The sequence below is a fragment of the Amblyomma maculatum genome, chromosome 1 (genome assembly GCF_055883805.1).
Source record: "Amblyomma maculatum isolate TAMU_Amacu chromosome 1, ASM5588380v1, whole genome shotgun sequence".
Taxonomy (NCBI): domain Eukaryota; kingdom Metazoa; phylum Arthropoda; class Arachnida; order Ixodida; family Ixodidae; genus Amblyomma; species Amblyomma maculatum.
The window spans coordinates 234,043,439-234,067,004 of NC_139344.1; the positions used below are offsets into that span (position 1 = coordinate 234,043,439).

The following is a 23,566-nucleotide window of genomic DNA, read 5'->3' on the forward strand; positions in this document are numbered from 1 at the left end:
GCTAGCCCGGAATTTTATGCTATATACACAACGCGCATTTTTATAAGCTTAAATTGCACTTTTGCGGGCGCTTTATAGATGAACCTATGTCAGCAATTGAACGCGCAATATGAATGAAGGGGGCAGCCTCGGGGACCCCCGGGGACAACTCTGCGGGTGGCTACCGGGGAAGGTGCTGAGTTAAGAGGAAAGTGAGCTGAGAAGTTGAGCGGAGATATCCTTTGAAACTCCCCGCCGCGGTGCTGCAGTGGTTAGGGCGTTCGACTGCTGCGCCCAAGGATGCGGGATCGAATTCCCGCAGCCGCGGCGGCCGCTTTTCGATGGAGGCGAAAGGCAAGGCGCTCGTGTGCTGTGCGAATCTCAGTGCACATTAAAGAACCCCAGGTGGTCGAAAATCCGCCTTTTTCACAAGGACGCTCTGCGCCTGTGCGCCTCTCCCCTGGTTGAAAACAAACCACCAACCACAGCTGCGCGTGCGCAGCTCTTGGCCTCCGTGATCGGTGCAGCCGGAGCGAATCTCGGAGGCCATGTGTATTTAATATTTGTGACAGGCGTATGCGGTAGATGGCGGTAGATGTCAAGAACACAGTCATTTCGCTGGCGGCTGCATCTCCGAAGGACGTTTTCAACAGATGAATTTTCAACCATTCCCAGAGGGCGCCACGTTTTGTGAAAAAGGCGGATTCCGGAGCCTTCCACTATACGGCGTCTCTCGTATACAGAGTCGCTTTGGGACGATAAACCCCATAAACCAAACCAAACCACTCAATCAATCAGATCACGTATTGGCGTTACACAACCAATGATGACATACGACTGATGAAACGACGTACAACTTTGTAGAACGTCACGTGACCTTTTGAGACCACGACTTCCGGCGACATTCTTCGGTCACTTCCGGTGACGGACTTTCCTTAAAAGGTAAGGTGAAGACAAAGTGCACTGTAAAGGTGAACTCAAAGAAACTTCCTGTGATGTGTCGTGTCATGGAAGTCTAATGCGGCACCGGTCGCCTGTCAAATTTTCTCCCTCTCTCTCCTCCCTCCACCCTCCCCCCCTTTTTTTTTTCCATTTCTTCTCGTGATAATCGCGCGTACTGGCGTTACCTCCGCCTTCTTCACGCTTTGAGCGTTCGGTTCCGCAGGCGCTGCTGGTTACCTGCAAAAGGAGAACCCTGTCCTTGTGAGCTATGCATCCAATATTCACTTTGTTCGATGATGCCTGCGGCGCGCGACAGTCTCCGCCATTAGTTTTGATGACGATCGTACAACAGCAGTGTCAAACTCTGTGGATGTGTAGTGAGCTCAGTTTTCAGGATTCAAGCAATTCCTGACTGCTTACTATCAATGGTTTTATAATCTGATCTCCTTAGTATGCGTTGTTAGTTAAATTCCGCAGTCAAGATAAAACTCTGCAGGAGCCCTTTCCTTTGGTCGGTGGGAAACAAATGGGCAATATGTTTCTCAAGCAATGCCCTCCTCTCTCCTCACACACGAGTCATGTATCTCTGTCTCATTATTATTGCCAGTGTCACCTACTTGTGGAACGCTTTCTTGCCTGGCGTTTAGGTGTAGAGTACGGCGGAAGCTGATAGAAGTTGTGTCTCTCGCAGGTGCTGTCGTGGGTCTGCAAGAATGGAGCCGAGACCCTTTCGAAGCACTCATTCGTGGCGGATTCACTTTCAGCCATTCAAGATCAAGAGTACGAGTTCGAGAAGTTCTACTTCCTCGCAATGGTAAGCCCTGATGCGCTCTGATTCATCGCGGCAGCGTGCGCGCTTCTTCGCCGCTAGGCTTTTGGGATGAAGCATTCACCAGCCTTCGTTTGAACGCCCAGTACTGGTTCACTACCTGACATCCCCACGTTGTTTATACACAGTCGTTAAGTCTAGAAAATTGATTCTGGGAAAAGCTAGCCCGCCTGTAAATTATGGAGAGGCGGGACGCAGGCGTTTCGCGCAAGGCAGGTTAACCATGCCACAAGTCACTGTATTGGCCGATGCGCGGAGCTGCCGGCATCGCGTCGGACAGCCATGCGCTGGACTGGTTAATGAAGCGGTAGCTACCTAATTCTTCCGGCCAAATGGCTCGGGTCACGCTGCCAATCCATCACGGCGAGGAGTGGGCTCTTATCCACGGCCGTAAAGCCCGCGGTACGCGCTCTGTGGTCGTATATTACGCGCTGGCGATTAAGCTAAAGCTGCGCGCGGGGAGAGCGAGCCGCGCATCGCGCAACAGCAGCAGCGCGTGGCGCGGACGGAAGGGGGAATAATTGGTTTCGCGGCGTCTGCAGAGGCGCCAAAGGCGCGACAGGCCGTCCTTGGGGTTCCCGCGCAGGGTGCGTCCGGGTTAAATAAACCACTATCAATTAAGTCGCCGCCGCGCGTGCCCCTCGGCCCGAGCACGCGTCCGGAACGGGAAACGTCCCGTTGACAAGAGGCCGGAATCGGTCCTCCTCGCCCCCGGCTGCCCACAGCGGCCGCTGGCGCACGCCCTTGGGCCTGCGTGGGCACTGCGTGGGCATGCGACGGCCGATCAAATTCCTCTGGGCCTCTGGCGGACGAAACTGGGCCAGTTAGGCGGTGCTAGTAGAGCGCTCTGTCGTCGTTAGGTGCGGTCAGATCGCGGCTGACCCTAATGCGAAGCGCCGGGGGCTCTTTGGCGGGCGTTTGACGAGAGCGGAATTCGTCGGCACGTCCAGTGGTGACCGGATGAGAAGCACCTCCATTGCGGCTACGTGGTACGGGAATCTGCGCTCGCAAATTTTGATCGAGTAGCATGATCAATGTATACTAACTCCAGTCATACTAGTAATCTGTGCGCAGTAAACCTGACTACGTTCGCCTAAGCGCCTTGCCCGTGTACACGTCAAGAGGGTCACGTTGACAAACACAACAGGTATCGTGTAAGACGCTGCGCGCAGAGAGCGCTCTCAGTGGTCGTTTTGAAAACTTGGTGCGTTTCTATTATAGCGATGCCAAAGAGACCGCTGAATGAAGAGTCACAGACGCGTTACGCTTCGTCTCTTCCCGAAGGTAGCAGTGCGGCGCAGGCGAGGCCCGATAAGCCGCGCGTCACGCCTTTCCGCGTGGACGACTCTCGGCGGACATCGCGCGACCAGCGAAAGGGAGAGGTATGTCAGTGCACGTCAGCGGCGTCGCGAGCGTGGCTCGGACTTGACCCAGCGCTCCGCTGGCTGCTGCTGCTGCTGCTGCTGCTGCGGCGGCGGTCGCCGAGCGTGCACCACTGAGCCACCGCGCGGGCACGTCCGGTTCATGCGCAGTCCGATTTGCATGATTCCGGGTGAAAGTCCCCCACCGTTCCGGGCGAGCGTGAGGTGCGAGGGGGCACCGACTGCGCGCGCAGAAAAAAACAAAAACAAAACAAAAAAAAAAGCGAAAAAATCTGGGCGCAGGATGCGACCTTGCTCTCCCACGCAACACGGCTCTCGCACCGCTCGGGCCGGCAGCCCCCTCCGCGCTGTCGGCGTGCGCGGGAGGGCGTCCGCGCGCTTTGTATGCGACCGGGACCTCGCCGCTGCTGCTCGCGAGAGCACGCTCACGTTCCCGAGTTTGGCCGGAAGGCTGGTTTCATTCATTACGACTGGCGCGGAAATTGCCGCACCGGCGCATGAGCGAGAGTCCGCGCCACTCACTGTCCCGGCGGTCATCTTTCCTGCTCCGCAGGGGCCGACAGATTCAATGGATAAGGCTGAAAGGTTGGCGGGAAACCCAGTTAGATGCGGTGTACGCGACGACGACTACGGCGGCGTAGGCTGAACGGAGCGTGCAGTTTTCGTCGTTTCACCTTCAGAATCCCTCGCCGCTCGAGCAGATTTCAATCGCCTTGTTCGGTAGACTACGCGCACTGGTCACAGCTGTCGTTCGGGGCAACTGCGGCACTGGTTCGTTATCCATTAGCGACAGCAATAATCTCGCTGTGCACTATTACTGGACATAAATATAGCGGGATTTGCGAAAGTATGCAATAAAAGAAGATGATCAAAGGCGTTTCCAGTTTGGTATAGTTTGTAGTAGGTTGCCTCTTGTATCGGTCTTTTTTTTTTTTTTTTTTTTTTTCCTGTAATGGTAAGGCAGCCCGGTGGCTTGTGCAGTGTTTAAAGTCTGTAAAAATACATCTTCGCACAACGGCAATTGTGCAAATCTGACACCGATCGATCAAATTGATATTGAGCGCTGTTTTGGTATCGTAATCTGCGTGATTACGCCGACTGCAAGGCTTCCCCTATATTCGTCCTTTTACCCCTGTCCTGCGGCTACCTTGTCTCTGCAAACTTCCTGATACGCTGCAGCGACCGGTAAATTGAAACATCTGGAGCGGTTTACGATGTGTTCGGCCTTTTGCAGCTGTTTTGTCTCCTGTCGCCTTCTGTCGTTTTTTTGTGGCACTTGTGCCCATAGGCGTGCGCATGCCTCGCCGTTAGGGGAAGGGGGCGACATTCATGGTAGCGCCTCTTTAAATATCCCGGGTAGGAGGGTACGGAATTCGCGCCCCCCTGCCTCATTTAAAGCCAGGGGCCTCGTGGAAGGAACAATGTCCCCTCCTCACTCTTTGTGCACGCTTATGCTTGGGATGCAAATTACCCTCAAATATGAGGCCCCCAGCCAAACGCGTCGACTGACTGCCATGGCGTCGCGGCTGATCCAATTACGTGGTTCATCCCCTTGAACCTGCCATCCCCCGAAATGTCACGTTAGCAGGTGCAATTGATTAACCAGAACGTCATGACAATCAATCGAAGCCATGGATTGGAGAGCCACCATTTGAGGAGAATTTCATTTGGAGTTATATGATAGTACTCATCTAATAGACGTTCTCGAACTGTGCGCTGCTATATAAATCAATCAATCAACCAATCAATCAATCAATCAAACAACTTTTATTTCCAAACAGAAATACACATAAAGGTATGCTGGTCAATCTGAGAACGCAATGCTTGTGAGATGACCAGACAGCCAATATGTTGCATGTTTTAGATATATTGCTCTCTAAACTGATTTTCGCGTATGGAGCTTTCAAGCGCTCCTGGAGCGTTGTGTTATTGTTTCCTGATCACGTGTGCGCCGAAGTCGTAGTGGGCTGATGGCGGCAGGGGCAAAATGCAGTTCTGCGAGTAACCTTCCCAAGGTTGGGGAGGTCTGTAGTTGGTGTACACGCTCGGTGCATGTCAAGGCAGTGGTTTACACTTCTGGTCAGTTTTTAAAAATAACTTCGTGTTTCCTGCCTAACTTGGGGCGGGAGCGGCGTCGCTCGGGCAAAGTGCTCCACCGCGCTCCCGAGCGCTGCGTTTGTCTTCAGCTGCATTACTCAGGATTCCGTGCCGCAGTTCGCACTTTTTGTGATGTGCAGCTGAGTCGAGGTACAGTGGGTTCCCAATGCCTTTCAGGCATTAACGGAACGAATTTCCGCATTTCTAGCCGAGACCGCGTGAATACAAATGGATCAGTGGGTCGTGCGTTGTCGTCGTTAAGGGTTGCGCAGAAATCGCTTCCTGTCGAAGCCGGTCGCGGTCCCGATTCGTCTCGCGCCAGTGGCAGCAGCTCGCGGGCCGCTTATTGGCCATGCGCAGTTCATTCAAGCCTCGCGCATGGTGGCGTCCTTGCTTGGGCGCTCCCCCCGTGGGCATGGAAAACCGATGGTGCTCGTCGGTCACCTCGTGTGCCTGATGAATGGACGTGGCCGGTGGCGACCCGCGCGGGGGGTGACCGCGCCACCGTTCACCAAGCGCCGCGCGGCTCGCCTACGCCTGGTTGCGCATGCGCGTCACGAGGCGCTCTGACCGCCCACTGAGGCTGGGCCAGTGTCCACCGCGGCTCCAGTAAGGAAGGTCACGCCGCCTTTCCTTCGATCATCATCGTGGGCGCGGGCGGCATTTATTTATTTGCGGCTTACTTAAAAGTGTATATCCCCCGCGCAAAGTCAACAGGAAGAAGAGCGGCTCTTCCTGCGTGAGCGACCGAAAGCGCAGCAGCGTCCGTTTCCTGTAGCACTGGCTGCTGCCGTCGTATATTAATTGAGTGCCTGTCGCGCACGTGTGCGGCCGCCTCTCACGGTGCGCCGCTTATTGGTCCCGCTTCGCCCCTTTTTGCCTGTCCGTTGCACTCCAGCTTTATTTATTCGCTTCTGTGTCTCTTGTAATCTGTTGTTTAGCTTGAGACACCTTGGTTCGGGACACGGAAGTGGCCTTGGAGGAACGTCTTGAACAACGGAGCCGTAACGGAAACGTTGGCTGGGTGTGACTGGAGCTCGAGGAAAACAAAATGTAACGAATGTTTTCTATTGGTGCTCGATGCTTCGTGCCAATGATTGAGCCAAGCATGCTCGTCCGTTTGCTTGGCACCAATTTGCACGGCTGATAACGTAACTGGCTGTGACGAGATAAACTTCTTGGCACGATACTATGTACCTGTGTTTTGAAAGTTGAGAAGACCCCGCGAAATGTTCAAACGGCTAATCTGTCTGCTGGCCTGGGTTAGCTTGGCTGCCGCTTTGGACAAATGATTACATAGTCCTCTGCATTCCCCATCTGATGTGACCAGAAGCGACGCCTTGCGGCACATGCAATATGAGAGAGAGATCGATAGAATTTCCTCTTGGGAGAAGACAGGGTCGGTGAGGAGCCTGAACGGTAATATTTCTTCGAAGCTGCCCCCCCCTCCCCTCCTCCCTTTTTTTTTTTTCTCGCTCGCGCGTGTGCACTACTTGCACCAAAACGTTTGCTAGCCACTACGAACATTACACATCTTGTCTTCCCGTCGTGCAGTATCGTCGAGTCTCCTGTGTGCTGTCTTGTGCATTCGAAGGACCAGGAGACGACGCGTAGACAAGTTGTGCTTGGTGGCGTACTGAAATTACACGCGTGTGTAGCGTACACATCAAAGGTGTATGACCACTGTCTGTTTTTCGAAACTGCGTTTTGATTTTTCAGCCTTTGCTACATCAACTTTCGACGTGCCGCTGCGTGTATGTATACCTGCAAAAAATGTTTCGCTTTTTTTTTTGTATGCACCGCTACAACATTAACTTTGATGTGACAGTTTGATTATAGGTGCATTGTGGACTTTAATCATTTTTTTTTTTTGCAACACTTGTAAAGGCGCTAAGAAACAACAACAAAGCGCTCGCGGGTTTTCTCATCTCCAAGGACGATCAAACAAGCACACTGTAGCCCTAGGCTCGCGGAGCCACTTTCCCGACGTGGGGGATGTCAGCCCATCTATAAACGGCCGCGCAGAACAAGAGCCGTGACTAAGAGCTATAGCTGCGTAACGCAGAGCGCTCCGTCGTCGTCCACTGAAGAAAAGAAGGCAATGGGTGAACCTGCTGATTAATTACCCAAAACGCAATTACACCCCCTCCTGGCCGAAGAAAACGTCAGATCATCGATAACGCCTCCAAGGAAAATAAAACTCCTGACGCCGAGTGGGCGGACGAGGTTACCGCACACAACGTCGAGAGACCCTGGACCGTCGGGAACGATGGAGCAAAAGCACCAAGGAACGGGTCGTTATTGTTCCTTTGTACGCGGGCCACACCGAGCCGCGTGCATGCACTCTGGTCTCTGTCCGGCGCCTCGAGGTCAGGCACGTCTCGCGACGGCTCCTTTCTACGCCGCGCGCCGTTCCACATGCGTAATAAATGAGCGGGGTTCACGTAATTGGCATTGGCTGTGGTGCAACCGAACAATACTTTTTTTGCCGACGATTCTTCATGTCCCCGTTGCGACCCCGCCCCTCTATTTATTTTGACTTTTTCTTCTCCCCTTCTCGATGCGGTGACAGGGTGGACGGCAGGCGTCGCCAACGCTCTTCCAGTGCCTGCTTTTCTGTTGCCCGGCCGTCGATCTTGACTTGGCGGTTGACGGTGCCTTGCGCGCGCGGCCACCACTCTCTGGTGTATTTGCTGTTTGCTTGCGCGAATCTGTAGATTGTTGAACAACGTCTCGTGATCGAGACTGGCGCATTTTCTTTAGGCTTGACGAGGTCGATGCGTTTACTTTAACCGAGTTCCTGGCAGTTCCCGACAAGCGTCTTAGACGGGACAGCGCGTTGGATGGTACAAAACATTTTGACGTCACTTCTTGAAACTTACACTTCTGCCTAACTTTCACCTCAGCCGCGCCCACTGCCCGTTGTAAGGCGCTTAACGGTGGACGCGAACGCCACTTTCAAATGCTTCCGCGTCGATCTTGACAAGCCTTAAAGCTTGACAAATAGTTTAAAGGGGCGATGACAGGGTCGTTCGACGTATTTCCGTTTTATACTTCTGTGAATGATATATGCCTGTGATTATACTCGCAATGTTTTAGCACCTAGTGCACGCGCATATTACAAAAAATACGCGATAGAAATCGAAATCTGGAAACTTTCCACCGAGAGCGACCGCCATTTTGAAATGCTCGTGTGACGTCACAAGATAATGGACGGTGGAGCGTCGTCTGCATACAGGCTGCAATATCAAAGGACACGTCTCTTTTTCTTTAGTGGATGATTGGCACAGTGGTCATCCCTCATGCAGAAGTGCTTGATGAAGTATATTTCTGCGCAAAAACGGTATTTAGTGAGGCATGTTTTCTTTGCATAGTTTAGGTTCCTTAGCTTATCGACGCACTGATCTTTCGCATTACACCGGTGACCACGCCAGCACGACCAGCGGTCGGCTATCTTCGTAGTGTGAGGTTTTCGAACCCTCGGCGCTGATCAGCGGGCGGTCGGTCCCCTGATCTGTTTTAGTAAGATCGGAGGCCGAGCGAGAACTTGACGCCCGATGAGTTAACGGCCTGAAACAGCTAGTTGCGCTTGTCTGCAGCATAACCGTGTTAGAAAAAAAAGGAAAACAATCAGCTACACTTTAAATTTTCCCACTTCTCATCACCAGTAATTTTGGCCAGAAATATCAGTCGGTGACGAGTAGCGCGAGTACGCTGGGTTCGGGCTTGCAATTTTGGCTATTTCTGAACGCGCATTGTCAAGCTTTAGAGGTTGCATGTCGCTATCGAGTGTAGTTCTGCCATAGTGACCCCCAATCGACAACTGATTACGTCACAAAACGCGTGCACATTGAACGGGAACGTTGATGTGACCAGCCGGCAGCTGTCGGCGCAGCTTGTGGGTACCCGGCGCGCAGGCAGGGGACGTAGCATCCTCGGCGCTTCTTGCGGGACTGTTGCAGTATGCGAACAAATAAAGGGACAATCGGCGTGAAAAGAAGAGAATATCTTTGATATTGTTAGCTGAGCTTACATTTTATGCTGTGCGAACGGGCAGCATGAAAAAAAAAAAAAAAAGCCAAAAAGACATGCCCTGGAGGCGCAGTCGTAATCATCGAATCGGCGTGTTCCTACGGGAGTTTAGGACTCGCACACTGAATACTAAATGGTGCATGTTTACTTTGAAGCACTCGCGAATCATTTGCTGGAGACGCACCAGAAAAACGCAAGGTTAGGCTGGGAGTCGGTCGCAGTCGTGCGCGTGCGGCTGGGGCGACACCGAGAAGGCGGCGGCTAGCTGCATGGGAGGTCGGTGCGGGCAGGGAAGTGCATTCGAATCGCGTTGAGTTTCGCGATGATGGAACTGAAGCGGCGGCGGCGCATGCTTTCTGCGCTGGCCGTGGCGAGACTGAAGTTAGTTTTGTAATAATGCTTTACCAGCCGAAAATTATTAAGTTTGACTAACACGCAAATATAACAGCATCTCAAGAGGTACCGCTTCGTTCAAAGGTTTTGTCGCTCCTCTAATGTCGTAAGGCGTGCTCTCGCGTTAACGTATGCTTGTTTGGGCTTTCCTCTTAGTTTTTGGACCGAAAGAGCGACGGGCAATAGCTCAGAAATCAGCAACACAACGCTATCCCCTCCCCCTTTCGCGGCGCACACGGCGAAAAGAAACATGTCGCTTTTTATATGTGGGAGCTCTTGTTGCTAAAACAAGCTAACTCTCGTAGCATACGAATAATATGCTTCCGATTGTATGCTTCAATAATACTGCATGAGCCCATCGATTTAGGCCTCCTCGACAATCTATAGACGGAAGCCCAAAACAAGTCCAGTTCTCTGAGGATCACTATGGTCGCATATTATAGTGAATTCTTTTCAAAGCAAAAAAGAGAATATGCAAATAAAATCTTTTTGTTGAAGAAAAAAAACGCTGTGACCACCCTCCACGGTGTGCATGCCCGAGGAGGAGAGTGGAGGCAGCGCTAGCAGCGACTGACTGATTCCGCTGCCGCCGCTAGCGAGTCAAGACAACGTAACTGCGTAGAACGCCGTCGCCGCCATGCAGAACGAGGAGGAGCGGGTCCCCCTCCCCCCTCTTCCTGCTTGGCGGCGAGGGTGCTCTCCGGTTGCCGAAACGCCGGCTCGCTATCAGCGGATCACGGTGCGTGCACCCCGTTGTCACTCGCTTCACTCGCTAGCGGCGTCAGCGGCATCAGTCAGTCGCGCAACGTTCCTATGGGCCCACGCGCTGCTTCCCGCAACCTCCCGATAACTCATTTGCTCTCTTCATTTCTCCGACCACAAAGCTTCTTTCATGACAGCCAACAACTGTTAGTGGAGTGTTTCTTGAAGGAATACGTGGGAAAAATTTTAAAAAGTCTGTAATTGTACACGTGTCTTGCTCGAAATCTTTGCCTCAATCTATCCAAAAGGTGAAACAGGTGGTGAGCTGCGCTCAAATATCGCATTAGGAAGTAACGTAATCGTGGGTAATTTTTTATTTCAAAAATATTTCTTTTTGGATAAACAGATAGTTTGCGCACTCCAGAGATTTTCTTTTTCTTTCTCAGTAAAACATATGGTCGCAAATTTCCCTCAAAATTTCTTCTAAAAACCTTACTGACACAAATATTACTTGACACAATATAATGCATGAAACACTTTACCAAACCTCATATTACCAAAACACAACACCTAAAACGCGTTTAATTCGTTTTATTTTTATGCACCACTTTGGATGCTAAACCTGGTAGGTGTTCATTGAACAAAAAATAAAAATCAACAAAACACCACGAAATACGGCCATTTTCCCCACGAATAATGTAAGTTAAATAGCTTTTCCATTCCCTTCTGCCATGTCGAGCCTTCCTAGGGACTAGGAACAATATTCTTAATTTAGTAAATGCGAATGAATTGCCTGTTTTCTTTGTCATTGGGGAACATTCATTGAGCATGTATCTTTACTACGATTTTTGCAGGCTGGACATTCCCCATGCAGTTGTATTGCATTAATCCTTTTGTCTCTGGTGCTTTTGAGAGCCCGGATTGCGCACGACATTTATTGATAAGATTTTTGGTCCCTTGTAAGTACATGGAGTGCAAAAGCCGTCTGGCACTTGGAAATAGCCACGAGTGCTTGGCTTTCTTTTTTATTGTTCGAATCTGAGCGAGAACCATATGCTGTTACGTTAGGTCCGGCTAGTCAAGTGCAGTTTTTAATTACAGCTGATGAACTTTATTGGGCGTCTACCAACTGGGAATTTCCAGGAAATTTGGATAATCTTGCAAAAGTTGAGTAATTTGGGGTTATATAAAAGGAAATCAGCTGTAACGTTACTTAAAGGGAGCCAAAATCGCGATAATGCTGTCTCGCAATAAGGACGCTATTAATACGGCTCGTGCTCTTCGCGTCCTCTCCTCAGCGACCGCCGGTCTCCCGCATTGTGCTGTCTAGGTTCAGCAAATCGCTTTCTTTCTTCCCGTGAGTTTCATCTCGCGGTCTTCGCGACCGTCGCGGCCGGCAGCTGCGTCGTGCTGTCATGAAGTGGTGCAGGCATGACGAAATCTTGATTCTAGCTGAGATTGTCCAATTGGAGAGCTATATCATAGCGGCGCGATTTGCTTCTGCGGGGCATCAATGCGCATGCGCAGGACGACGGAGTCGATCTTACCGGCGGCGCGCACACCTTCCGCGCCGAGACCAATCAGCCCGAGCGCATTGGCGTCCAACGGTATCGGTTATCACGCTAGCACGTGCGCACGGGTGACGCGCCAGTGCAGATCACGGTTGCGGATGGCGCTATGCCACAGCTCTCTATTATCGACATATAAACGATACATGGCGAGCTACCAAGTTCTCAATTTTTTTTAGACCTCCTCCCCCCCCCCCCCCCCCCCGTTTTTTGGAGAATTTTTTTTTCTTTTTTTTTTTTTTTACAGTTGACGGATTTTTCGGACAGTTCGATTATTTGGATCCTTTTCCGGGTATCACCGATTCCTGTATTCGAGTTGGAGGTTGTGCTGTTATTCAATATTCTTACTAGAGAGCAACAAGCAACTGGCGGTGTTGTGTCAGCCCGTCTGGCATAAAACAAAGTGCTGTGTAACTGGCGGAATTTTACAAAGCACCCAGGAAAAACATGTGCCTGTAACGCTCAGGAAATTCAGAAGCATTAACATAGCAGATATCGTGTGAAGAAAAAAAGGAGAAAAAAGCCTGTTCCAGCTGCTTTAGTGATGCGAGGTTGTAGAAGCGAAGGCTTCACTGCTCCATGTAAAGCCAAAGTCGGCGTGCGGAGCCGCTACTGCGCATGCGCCGTAACCATGACAACCAGCTGTGTCGTTCTGCAAGTGCTCTGCTGCTACGCTCGCTACACAAAGGAGGAGAAGGGTAGCGGCATCCCAGCAGATCTGCGCGACGCCGCTCAGAGAAGGGTAGCTTCCGCACTGCGCATGCGTGCGCAACCGCGGAGAGCTGACCGAGTGGGCAAGAAAGCGTCTACCGGCATCGCACGCCGGTAGACGCTTTCTTCACCGGCCTTCCTAGAAGGCCGGTGAATCTTGATGCGTTCAACAAAACGCTGGTTGTGTTCGATGCAACGCTCGATCGCCCGCAGCCAAAGCTTTCGCTCCACATTCGCGCGCGCGCGCGCGCGCGCGCACACACACACACGCACACACACACACACACACACACACACACACACACACACACACACACACACACACACACACACACACACACACACACACACACACACACACACACACACACACACACACACACACACACACACACACACACACACACACACACACACACACACACACAGCACACACACGCACACGCACACGCACGCGCACACGCACGCGCACGCGCACGCGCACACGCACGCGCACACGCACACGCACACGCACACGCACACACGCACACACGCGCACACGCGCACACGCGCACACGCGCACACGCGCACACGCGCACACGCGCACACGCACACGCACACGCACACGCACACGCACACGCACACGCACACACACACACACACATATATATATATATATATATATATATATATATATATATATATATATATAATCTTGTTTCCGTAGATTTATCTGCAAAACACATTATTTACGCTGATGATACAAGTCTGTTTTTCTCTGGTCACTCAGGCATAGAGCTATCCAGTCGGGCTAACATAACTTTGGAAAAAATTGAACACTGGGCGTGTCAAAACAGTCTAAAACTCAACGTCAGTAAAACAAAAGCCGTTCTCTTCCATCCCAGAAATAAAGCATTCGAGCTGCCTTCTCTTGTACCCAGTGGCACGAAAATAGAAATTGCTCACTCTGTGAAAACATTGGGCGTGTACTTCTCAGAGCACATGACATGGGATGTTCACATAGAATATTTAGTCAACAAATTATTACGCACAATAGGTTCTCTACGCCGACATTTTCGTGTATTTCCACTTACTATTAACATTATGCTTTATAATTCACTGTTTTCGTCTATTCTGAACTACTCCTTGCTAGTATGGGCAACAACAACAGCAAAAAACATTACAAAGTTACTACTCCTTCAAAAACGTGCAATAAGACATATTACTAAAGCTTCTTACCGCGAACATACAGGACCAATATTTAAGCAGCTAAAAATAGTTAAAGTAACATCTTTGTATAACTACAGGCTTTTGAGATTATATAAACAAGGCATCAGTAAAAAAGACAGCACACTAACACTCATAGCAGCGCTTCAAGACAACATAAAAACATACAACACCCGTAACCCGGAGCATTGGCACGTTACAGCGTGCCGGACGAGCTATGGCAGGCAGATGCTTCGCTGCAGGCTTCCTACCATATTAAATCAATACTTTGCTAATAGTGGTCAAGATTTCTCTCTTCCTCCCATTAAATTAATCCGCGAAATGTTTCTATAAATACATGTTTTTAAATTAGGTGGTCTGTCTTGCGGTGTTTGTTTTATTTTCATGTATTTTTCCTGATTTACCTAGTGCTTTTTTGTAGTCTAATTATTTCTCCATTGATTGTTTACTCACTGATTGGGCGTGACTTTCTCTGCTGTGAAGTGCCGTCATATGCAGGGGCAGCCGCCCCGTCAAGCTGCTCTTCGAAGCAGCTTTTTAGCGGCTGCTCCTCTCCTTTCCTTGTAGTAAAGAAAAAATAAAGTATTATATATATATATATATATATATATATATATATATATATATATATATATATATATATATATATATATATATATATATATATATGCGTGTGTATACGTGCGTGCTTAGTGCTGTCGATGGCCGCGCTCCGCCGCCGCTTGAGTCCGGCCGTGGTATTGTGAACGTTAGCTGGCAGTGCCTCACAGAAGGACAGTCAAACACCAATGCTTACATATGGGCTGCAGGTCATTCGTACCTCGTTACGAGTTTATTTATTTATTTATTTATTTTTTTTTTTTGCCTTTCGGCGCCCAGCGCTCTTGTTTCGTTAGCTGACGGCTTCCAACACTAGCATTCCCTACGGTATCTCATTTGTCTCCTCAGAGAGCAAAGTGATTCATCTGCAGCCTAACGGAAGATCTCCTTTGGGGCGTTTACTGCACTAGTGCAGCATGAAACATGCGGTCGTTAAGAGTTTCGAGCCGATATGGGGAGAAAAACTGTCAGAGCGTTTCTTTTTAACAATGTGTGCTCTGTAACCTGCTAAGCTTCCAACTTATTGACGTTCTCTGGATTCCTCGCTAGCGAGACGCAACGAAGATGGCCCGATGACAGCGCCGAAGTGAATGTCAAGGACAGCAGTGCTGCTCTCCGGAGCATTGCCTTCTTTCGTGCGGTCTGTGGGCCACATGCGGCGGCGCGCCTCTTGTCCCGCTGAGAGTTCCCAGACACTCGTTAGCAGGTGAGCTTCACCGTGCTTGACGCAAGAGAGCGACGGGCCACTTCGCAGATACATTCGTCAAAGGCTTGGCGTTGGTGTCGCTTTCAACGCTCGTATCGTGACAATGTACTTGAGGCACGTCTTCCGTTGAGCTCCGCAGTTCTCAACCGAGAAACCAAACTCGTGAAGTCTCGCTAAAGTTGTGAATATTTTCACTTGAATGCTAATGGAAAATGCAAGGCTGTTGGAAACACTGGGTTCGCTTCTAGGCCAAGCATATGTGGCTCGTTTTGCGCAATTTCAAATCTTTCGAAGGGGAAAGGAATCCTTCCGAGATTCATGACTTCCAAGGCCCTCTTGGCACCCTGTCAGGGCAGCAAACCCTTTGGATTGTAGATTTTTAACGAAGGGTGTACGTACGCCTCACCACGTTGCCGTAGTTCTGCGAATTTTCGTTCCGGACAACTGGAGACGCTCTAGAAAGTACCGCAGCCCGCGGAGATCGCATGCGAAGGAATGAGGCGGCAGCAAAGAATGCACTGCACAGGGCTTTGCGCGGCCTAACCTTTTGGCGGCAAGCTTGCGGTGCAACGCGTGAACGACTCCTATCGGCCGATCTTGTTTCACATGGCCCGCGCCTGGCTTTGCGAGCTCAATGCCGCCCCCACACAGCAAGCTCGCCGAAAGGCGCCCGGAGGGAGCGCGCGCTTCTAAAGCGAGCATGAAAGAACTCAGCTGAATGCAGCGTTAAACGGTGCGGTTTTCGAGGTCATTTCTCCGTGTAGAGGAAAGCGAATCCACTTCGATCTTGTCCTGATACGGTTTAAGTCGATTCGTCTTGATCGCCCGACGAAGAAGGAAGATATGTTAAGCGCCGCCACCCTGTATACATACTAATCCCGCGCCTGTAGCTGTGCCTGCCGCGGAGCCTTTGTTTTTACTTATTTGTTCTTCTCCTTCCTATTGCAGAGGCGCCGCTGCGGCTTGTACTACGTGCATGCGGCTGGAATTATTGTACTGACGACGCGAGGAGGCTTTTCTGGGTGTGTACGCTGTGTGGCAAGTGGAGCGAGTGAGGGGGAGCTGCTATTTCGAGAAGCGAAGCGCCATCGGTAGAAATCTGACATTCCGGATGTGACTCACATCGAGGAATGTCCTGCAGCCGCCGTTCAAAGGTCCTCCTCCTTTCCAAAAGGGGGCAGGGAACGTTATTAGAGGACGAGCCGCGGGAAGGGAAGAGTCACGTGACCACCAGACGAAGAGGTCACGACTGGGAATTGGCTGGGACAGCGAGAACCTGCAGTATGGCGGTGCGCTGATTGCCAAGTTCAGGGGGGCCGCTACTTGGCGTCTTTTTGGGCCTATCAGTCGGGGACTGGATAGTTGCGTTGTTGCGCGGCACGCAAGTATCGAGGGAGTGCCTAGCTTGGCTTGGCTCAGCCGAGCGTGCAATTTTGTCGTTGACAGATGGGCTTGTTCGTAATGGCTGGTCATGTGTGAAAAAACTTGTTGGCGAGTAAGATGCGCACGAGGACTTGCTTCCTCGTGGCTTTAGGTTTTACTTTCGACGGCCGACGCTCTTTAGTCCAGGAGGACCTGAAAGAGATCGCTTTGGAGCCGGTTGAGCTGGTGTTAGCGCTGGCCCTTGCATTGTAGCCTATGCTCTAGGCAGAGTACTGCGCTAGCACTCTCTGCCACGTCCGATGCAGTTTTGATGCTGTCTACGCGAGGGTGTCTCAATGCCTGATAACTCAACACGTTTTAGCTAGTGGCGTGTCGGCATGGTGAAGAGTTGAGATCCGCGTGCCATGTTCCAGTGCAATAGCAGGAGTTAGAGAAAAAAAAAAAAAAACACTCGCTTTAGCTGCACAAACTTCACCTAACGAATAACTTATTCGACATAAGTAGGTGTCGCGATGTTCACTCATGTTTTAGCCTCCGCAGGAAGAATCCGCTGCGTCGTGAGGAAGAAGAGGTTGAGGCTGAGCGGTAGCAGCACAACAGAAGCAGCAGCGGCAACAAATAGGACGCCAGTGGCCGCGTAGACGGAAAGCGTTGATTTGTGGCATCCGTGTTCGTGTCACTAGTCACTCCATTTCCGTTTCGACGTGCCGTCGTTGGCGCTGTCCGAAGACACTGCGGTACGTAAGCGGCTCTGTCTCATCGTGCGTGGCATGCAATCATTGCTTTTTAAAGCATGCTCTGCTCTAACACAAAAAGCGAGCGGCAAGAAAGAACGGAAGAAAAGGTCGGTCAGGCTCCTTGACTCATTCAGCAGCACACACCGCAGCCCTCCTCGTTAGCCGTAAAAGTGAAGTTGCGCAAAGCTGCTTGTGGCGCTCGCATCGGCACCTCACTGCTCACGCATTCCGAGAAGCTTAGTGATTAACTAAACGCAACGCGATAGCGTCGTCGCTTCTGGCTCGGTACTATCGAGGTACCCCATACTTCGGGATTTCCCACACACCGCGAGCGAGGCGCGTCGACGCTGTTCTCTCGCGAGCGCCCTTCTACGGACTCTGGCCAAAGTGCGCGGTGTATAGAGTGAGGTGCGGGCGACACCCAGGATCGGCCGCATGAAGTCGGTGTTCCTAAAGTGCGCGCAGCGTGTGCTTTGAGCGCGTGCAGAGTTGAACACGTGCGTTCAAGTTTTCCTTGCAGAGATACAAAGGATAAGCACTCAGACATTGCAGTGTGGCGGTATTAGGGCATGCGTATTCAAAGACTTCGCTCCGTCTTCGCTACGTATGGTAAACTGCTGTTCCTCTCCGAGGCTGTTGAACATTGCCTTAGTTCTGCGTATTGATTTTAGGCCCACTTTCTGCTTTTCCTGTCTTGTTCATTAGCCATAATTTGCAACTGGAAGTGGTAGGCGAATGCGTCTACTTAAAACATGTAACCGCAGAGCCGTACCATGAAAGGGAAATAACGATAGAGGAATAAGATTGGGCTCGAGCGCATTTGGCAAGTATTTGCAGACTGACTAGCAGCTTACCGGTATCGCTGCAGATGTATCTTACCGGTATTCACCTATGGAGCTGAAACGTGGAGGCTAAAAAAAAAAAAAAAAAAAAGGGTTCTACCTAAGTTGAGGAGAACGCAAGGAACTGTGGAACAAAAAATGGTAGGTGTAACATTAAGGAACAATAAGCGTGCATAAGGGAAATCACTCAATTAACATTCTACGTGAAAAAAAAAAAAAGAAATGGGCATAGGTAGGACATGTAGTACGAAGAGAGGATAACCGATGGCCTCTAAGGTTAACAAATTTTGTTCCAAGGGAAGGAAAGCATAGTATACTAGGGGGCGGCAGAAAGTTAGGTGGGAGGATGAGGTTAAGAATTTCGCAGGGGTGAAGTGGATGCAGCTAGCACAGGACGGGGTTATTTGGAGGAATATGGGAGAGGCCTTCGCCTTGCAGTTGTTATAGTCTGGCTGATGATGATTCAAAGGTACCAATAGGGACAGTGCGAGAGCATCCCTGGAAGTGCCTTCGGGATCCCGCGTCTGTCTCGGCGATTGCGCCGAACTCACCTCTATTTTGCTCAAACGTCACGTTTACAGCTGCCTCCAGCTTCGCGAACAGATCCTGCATTGCTTCTGTTTGAGCGACTGTTGAGCCGCGAATTATATGATCGTCCCGTATACAGCGGCCCCCGCGCACACATGACACCCTTGGCAATGCTCTTGGTTACAAACGGCGTGCACCGGTCGCCTCATCCTGCGCCTCTGCGTCTGGCCAAGTGGCACATAGTGCCATGCTGAGTTGCGGCATGGGGTGTGGCTTGCTTGCGGTGCCCGTCTTGGGTTGCAACGACGGGGAGGAGGTGGACGAACAAATGAGAAGAGCTTGATTTTAATGGCCGCAGAAACCGAAAGCCTTGTATGCCAGGTTTCAGACTAGATCTTCCCTCCATTTCTGCATATCTATTCTGCCTGCATTTATCGCTGCATTGTGAAGCAGCGTTTGCACAGCTGGTGGTGCAGAGCGCCGATTTAAATCCACTGCCGATGAAATAGCGGGTGGTGGTAAGTAGGTAGACCTGACTGCCTTTATAATTAGGAATGGAATGCCCTTATTTGTAAATTTCCGTTAGTGACCTGAGGTCGTGCAGTTGTAATTTGAGACTAAATGCTGCCCAAACCTAATTTGCTCTTCTTCGTTTCTCGGCGTTAATTTTTTCACGGTGTACAATCCGTGGCAAAAGTTGAAAGTTCACTGTGGTTGCGCGCACACATTATAACTTTTCATGTTTATTTTTTAGCTTTATTGAGCGGTTTTGTTTCACTGTATCGTACGTGATATATATATATATATATATATATATATATATATATATATATATATATATATATATATATATATAGTCTTTCTCTTTCTCTCTCTCTCGACGCGAGCCGTGGGAAGCACATTCCGCTCGTCGTGGCGCAGATGTACCATTGGGCAAACATGGTTGGTTTGTAGGGTTTAATATTCCGAAAGGACTCAGGCTATGAGAGACGCTAGTGGATGGCTCCGGAAATTTCGACCACCTCGGGATCTTTAACGTGCACTGAAACCGCACAGCATAGCCGCCTTGCTTTTCGCCTCCATCAGAAAAGCGGTCGCCGCGGCCTGAATTCGATCCCGCAACCTTGGGCACAGCAATCGGGCGCTCTAACCACTGCGCCCTCACTGCGGGACCATTGGGCAAACTCTCACGCGTCCAAGTGTAAAAGGAAAGTTTGGAATCCGTGGACAGCCTGCGCCTGTTCATTGCTGCTTCAAGTGCTGCCTTGTTTTAATTTCATACTCTGCATATTTGCGCATCTCCGGAGCTTATCTAAGTCGCTGGGAGTCTGTGAACTATAGGGACGCGAAATCGGGAGTTTCAATTCCTTCGTGGCTGCTGTTACTGTATCCACAGCCATTGTGCTGATTTGGCGCCTACATATGTTCTGTTAAAACACCAGCGATCTCTTGCCGAGTGTTTAAATCAATGGAGCAGACAAGGTACCGGCCAGTAGGCAGTATCAAATTTATGGCTTTCACTCATTTCGTCGTCTATGGTTGTCTTCGTGGATTTGTTGTTTGTTGATGCGGTTAATGAGTGAGCGATTATTCCTCTCTTCTAACGGTTTGGTTAAGTGGGACGCAAAACTCGCTGCCATTAATAAGAAAAGAATACGAATACATTTGTATTTGAAGCAATATTTTGCAACGAATAGAAATGTCGTTATTCGTGCTTCTCTTTCCATAAGAAACAAAGCAAATAGCCCAGCTTCTGCTCCAGCACTTGTCCACAACAGTTTGTACATTATTTAGTTATTTTCGTGTATACACTTGGGACGTTTAAGTGGATTAATACGGAAATTAGGGAACTGTGTACACTGGGAATACGGAACACTCTGTTTTAGGCTTTTACCGAAGCACACTGTTCCTTCCGAGACGTAATAATTCAGACACTAAAATTGAATCGAGCTCGTCCTCTTTCCTCACTACATGCAGAGCTCCATAACATTGTTTGGTGGCTTCATGCAGTGTAACTACAGCCGCGTGCAGTTAGCGAAAACATCGAGTGCACCTGGGGCGGCAATGTTTTTTATTACATTGAAAAATAAAAAAAAAAATAAAGAAAAAGGTGTAAATTTTTGTATATGAGCCGTAATTCCTCTGGTCTGCACAGACTACTGCAGGCCACACAGACCCAGAGCACACAATGACGTTTGGATGGTTCATTCACGAGGTGTAGCGTAAACTACGTATGATGAGGTATTTAAAGCGTTCTTACGCGAATAATTTTATGCTTGTGACTATTTTTGTACTTCGTCCTTATGCGATATGACGGTTTGCATACAGGAGGTAAAGCTTCCCAAATGCTTATTATGCTATTTTGTTTGTGTAGATTTTGGTTCATAATTTCAGGGTCTTGAATAATGGTCGCTGTGAGTACATATTCTTGGAATGATCGAACAGAGGGCAGTTGAGAATGCATAATGCGCTACAGCTTCTTTGATATATATATATATATTTCACGTATCTGCAAATTACTGTTCCTTCAGACCTACGCTCATAAGAGTAGCTAGGAGTGGAAGAATACTTGCAGCAGTAGCATCTCTAGAATTTAATGTCATGATAGGGAGCTGTTTTTCGAGGGCCATTAGGAGTAAACTTCGTCTATTTTCTGCACTTAGTCCTATTTCATGTATGCATAGCTAGATTAATTGCATACTGTGTCTAAAGTAAACCGGTACTGGTAGGTAAGTAAACTGGTACCGTTATACCTACCACTTAGTTCGCAAACAGTTTTTGTCAGTGGCCTTGTTAGCTTATCATGTGAAAATACCGAAGCAGTGCTCACGTACCTCTGAATTGGCGGTTTCCTAAGATTCCATCCGGCTCACTGATGATGTTTCTGCTCGGTAGTAGGCCCTTACGTGGTCACATGAGGCACGGGTGGCAAGGGCGACACATAGCTCATTTGACAAAAAACTGCGTACGTTCAGGTTCCTCAGGTGTGATACCACAGGTGAAACACAGCGTGCGCAATCGGTCCGCAAACTCACCCAGCGTCATGAAACAGTTGTTCACGTTCTGGCACCAAGTTAAGCTGTTTCAAAAACTAACAGGTCAGTGAACCGTTTGCTGCCGTGGAGCTAGTGGTAGCGAGATGTAATACACTCCCATGTCAATTTGAGCTGCAACCACAGGAGCACGCCGGGAAGTCCCATATCTTTTAATGCCAACTAGAGAAACCACTGGACTAGTTAGGCGGCTTAAAGGTTACGAATGGCAAAAAAGAAAAAGAAAAGTCGTGTAGCGCGTCGTTGTTCGAAAAAAAAAAAAAAAAAAGAAAACGTTGCAAGGAGAGGTCTGCAATAAGCGTGCAATAGTGAAAAACGTATCACTTCACGTTGGTTTGGGCGGCTGGTGGGAGGAAGCCCTTGGGTGAATGGTCGTTTATTATTACCTAGTCTATGCCAGAGTAGGGTGAACTGATGAGCCCACGCTCTGCTCCGCGAAGGAAAACGAAGGAGGCGTAATTTCAGACCGCTATAATTGACTACTGGACGTAAGAAATTACACTTGGCACAGCATCAGCATGCACTGCCGGGGAGCTAAACGTTAATTTCATTACCGTGCATTTTCGGGACCATTGCCTGAGTAGGACCGTTTTTTTAATGAGGTGTCGCGGCTCTGGTCGTACTCCTTCTATCTTATACTGATAGTATACAATAACGAAATGGGCTTTAAAAAAAAAAAAAAAGGGCGTAGGGGTTGAGGGATTATTCATTCGCTGATATGCGTCGGTCATATATATATATATATATATATATATATATATATATATATATATATATATATATATATATATATATATATATATATATATATATATAAAAGACTCGTATGGATGAAAAGTCTTAATAATTTTCCCTGTGTCTATTCAAAGATGAGCGCCCGCAGCGCGGCGCAATTCAGTTACCGAAGCTGCCACTAGATGGCAAGGGCGTCGCGCTCTCGCTGAGCTGTCGCCGCTGTCGCTGCATCTCTGCTTGCGCTGCACTTTCCCTCTCTCGGTGTGTGTGCGAGAGTTCCCGCCGGCGCGGCTGTTTCGGCTGCCGCATTTTGTCTCCTCCAATGAATGGATGTCTTGTCGTTGTGCTGTGAAAGTACCTGAGATTTCAACGTTTGTTGTTTATCAGTGCGCAGTGAGCGTTAGTGTCTTCTAAGCCAGCTTGTCCGTGTCACTTGACCTCCAAGTTCCGAGCGGATAGAGCCGTTTCAGCCGAGCCCCTTTCTCAAAATGTCTTCCGAGACTTCATCCGACGATGAGACGGCGGTGAGCGCAACGGTAAGCGCGGCTTTTCGATTTCGCGCGACCGTTTGTTCAAATGTGAAGCAGCATCCAGCGTTGTCAAACAGCGTTTGTTGCTGCTTCTCGCTGAAAGTCGCATTCATTCACGTTCTTTCGCATTTGTGGTAGGAGTCTTCCTTACTTGTGCTTTTGTATCCGCCGTCGTTGTCAACCGTTGCGTTTCGTAGCCAGGGTTTCACGCGCCCTGATTTGTCGCTGCGTCTCCTTTTTGAGGCTCATTGTAAGCCAGGAGTGTCTGATGTTACGTGGGTGTACTTCGTTTGACTTATATTTCCTTTTCCAATGGCGTCTTTTCTGGTGTACCGTTACTTATTGCAACTGAGTGGTACAGAGCATGCAACGTTAATGCAGACCCCGTTTTCCTCGTGTGCTTACGGTAGTTGCAAACAGCGAGAAAGGCAGGGAACAAAAGAGCCCGTTGCTTTTGCTTTTCACGGTTACTTTTCATTCCTTGTTTACCTGTAGTTTCTTTCACGGTTTTGATAACGCAACATCTCATTTATTTTCAGCCGTTGATTATGCCTCGCCTTGTGACCTATATGAGCCATTTTTCGCCAGGCTGGTATCAGGGTCGCCTTATT

At 49.6% G+C, this 23,566-nt stretch overlaps 1 protein-coding gene across 3 annotated transcripts in view; it reads left to right on the forward strand.

The window, feature by feature from the left end:
- LOC146205910 (puratrophin-1-like) overlaps positions 1-23,566 on the forward strand; it is a 353,992-nt gene that overhangs the window by 262,059 nt on the left and 68,367 nt on the right. For all 3 annotated transcript variants that reach the window (XM_084590570.1, XM_084590571.1, XM_084590572.1), the window contains one exon: positions 1,613-1,735. In XM_084590570.1, coding sequence (XP_084446696.1) covers positions 1,613-1,735 — 123 coding nt within the window. The remainder of the gene's footprint in view (positions 1-1,612; positions 1,736-23,566) is intronic.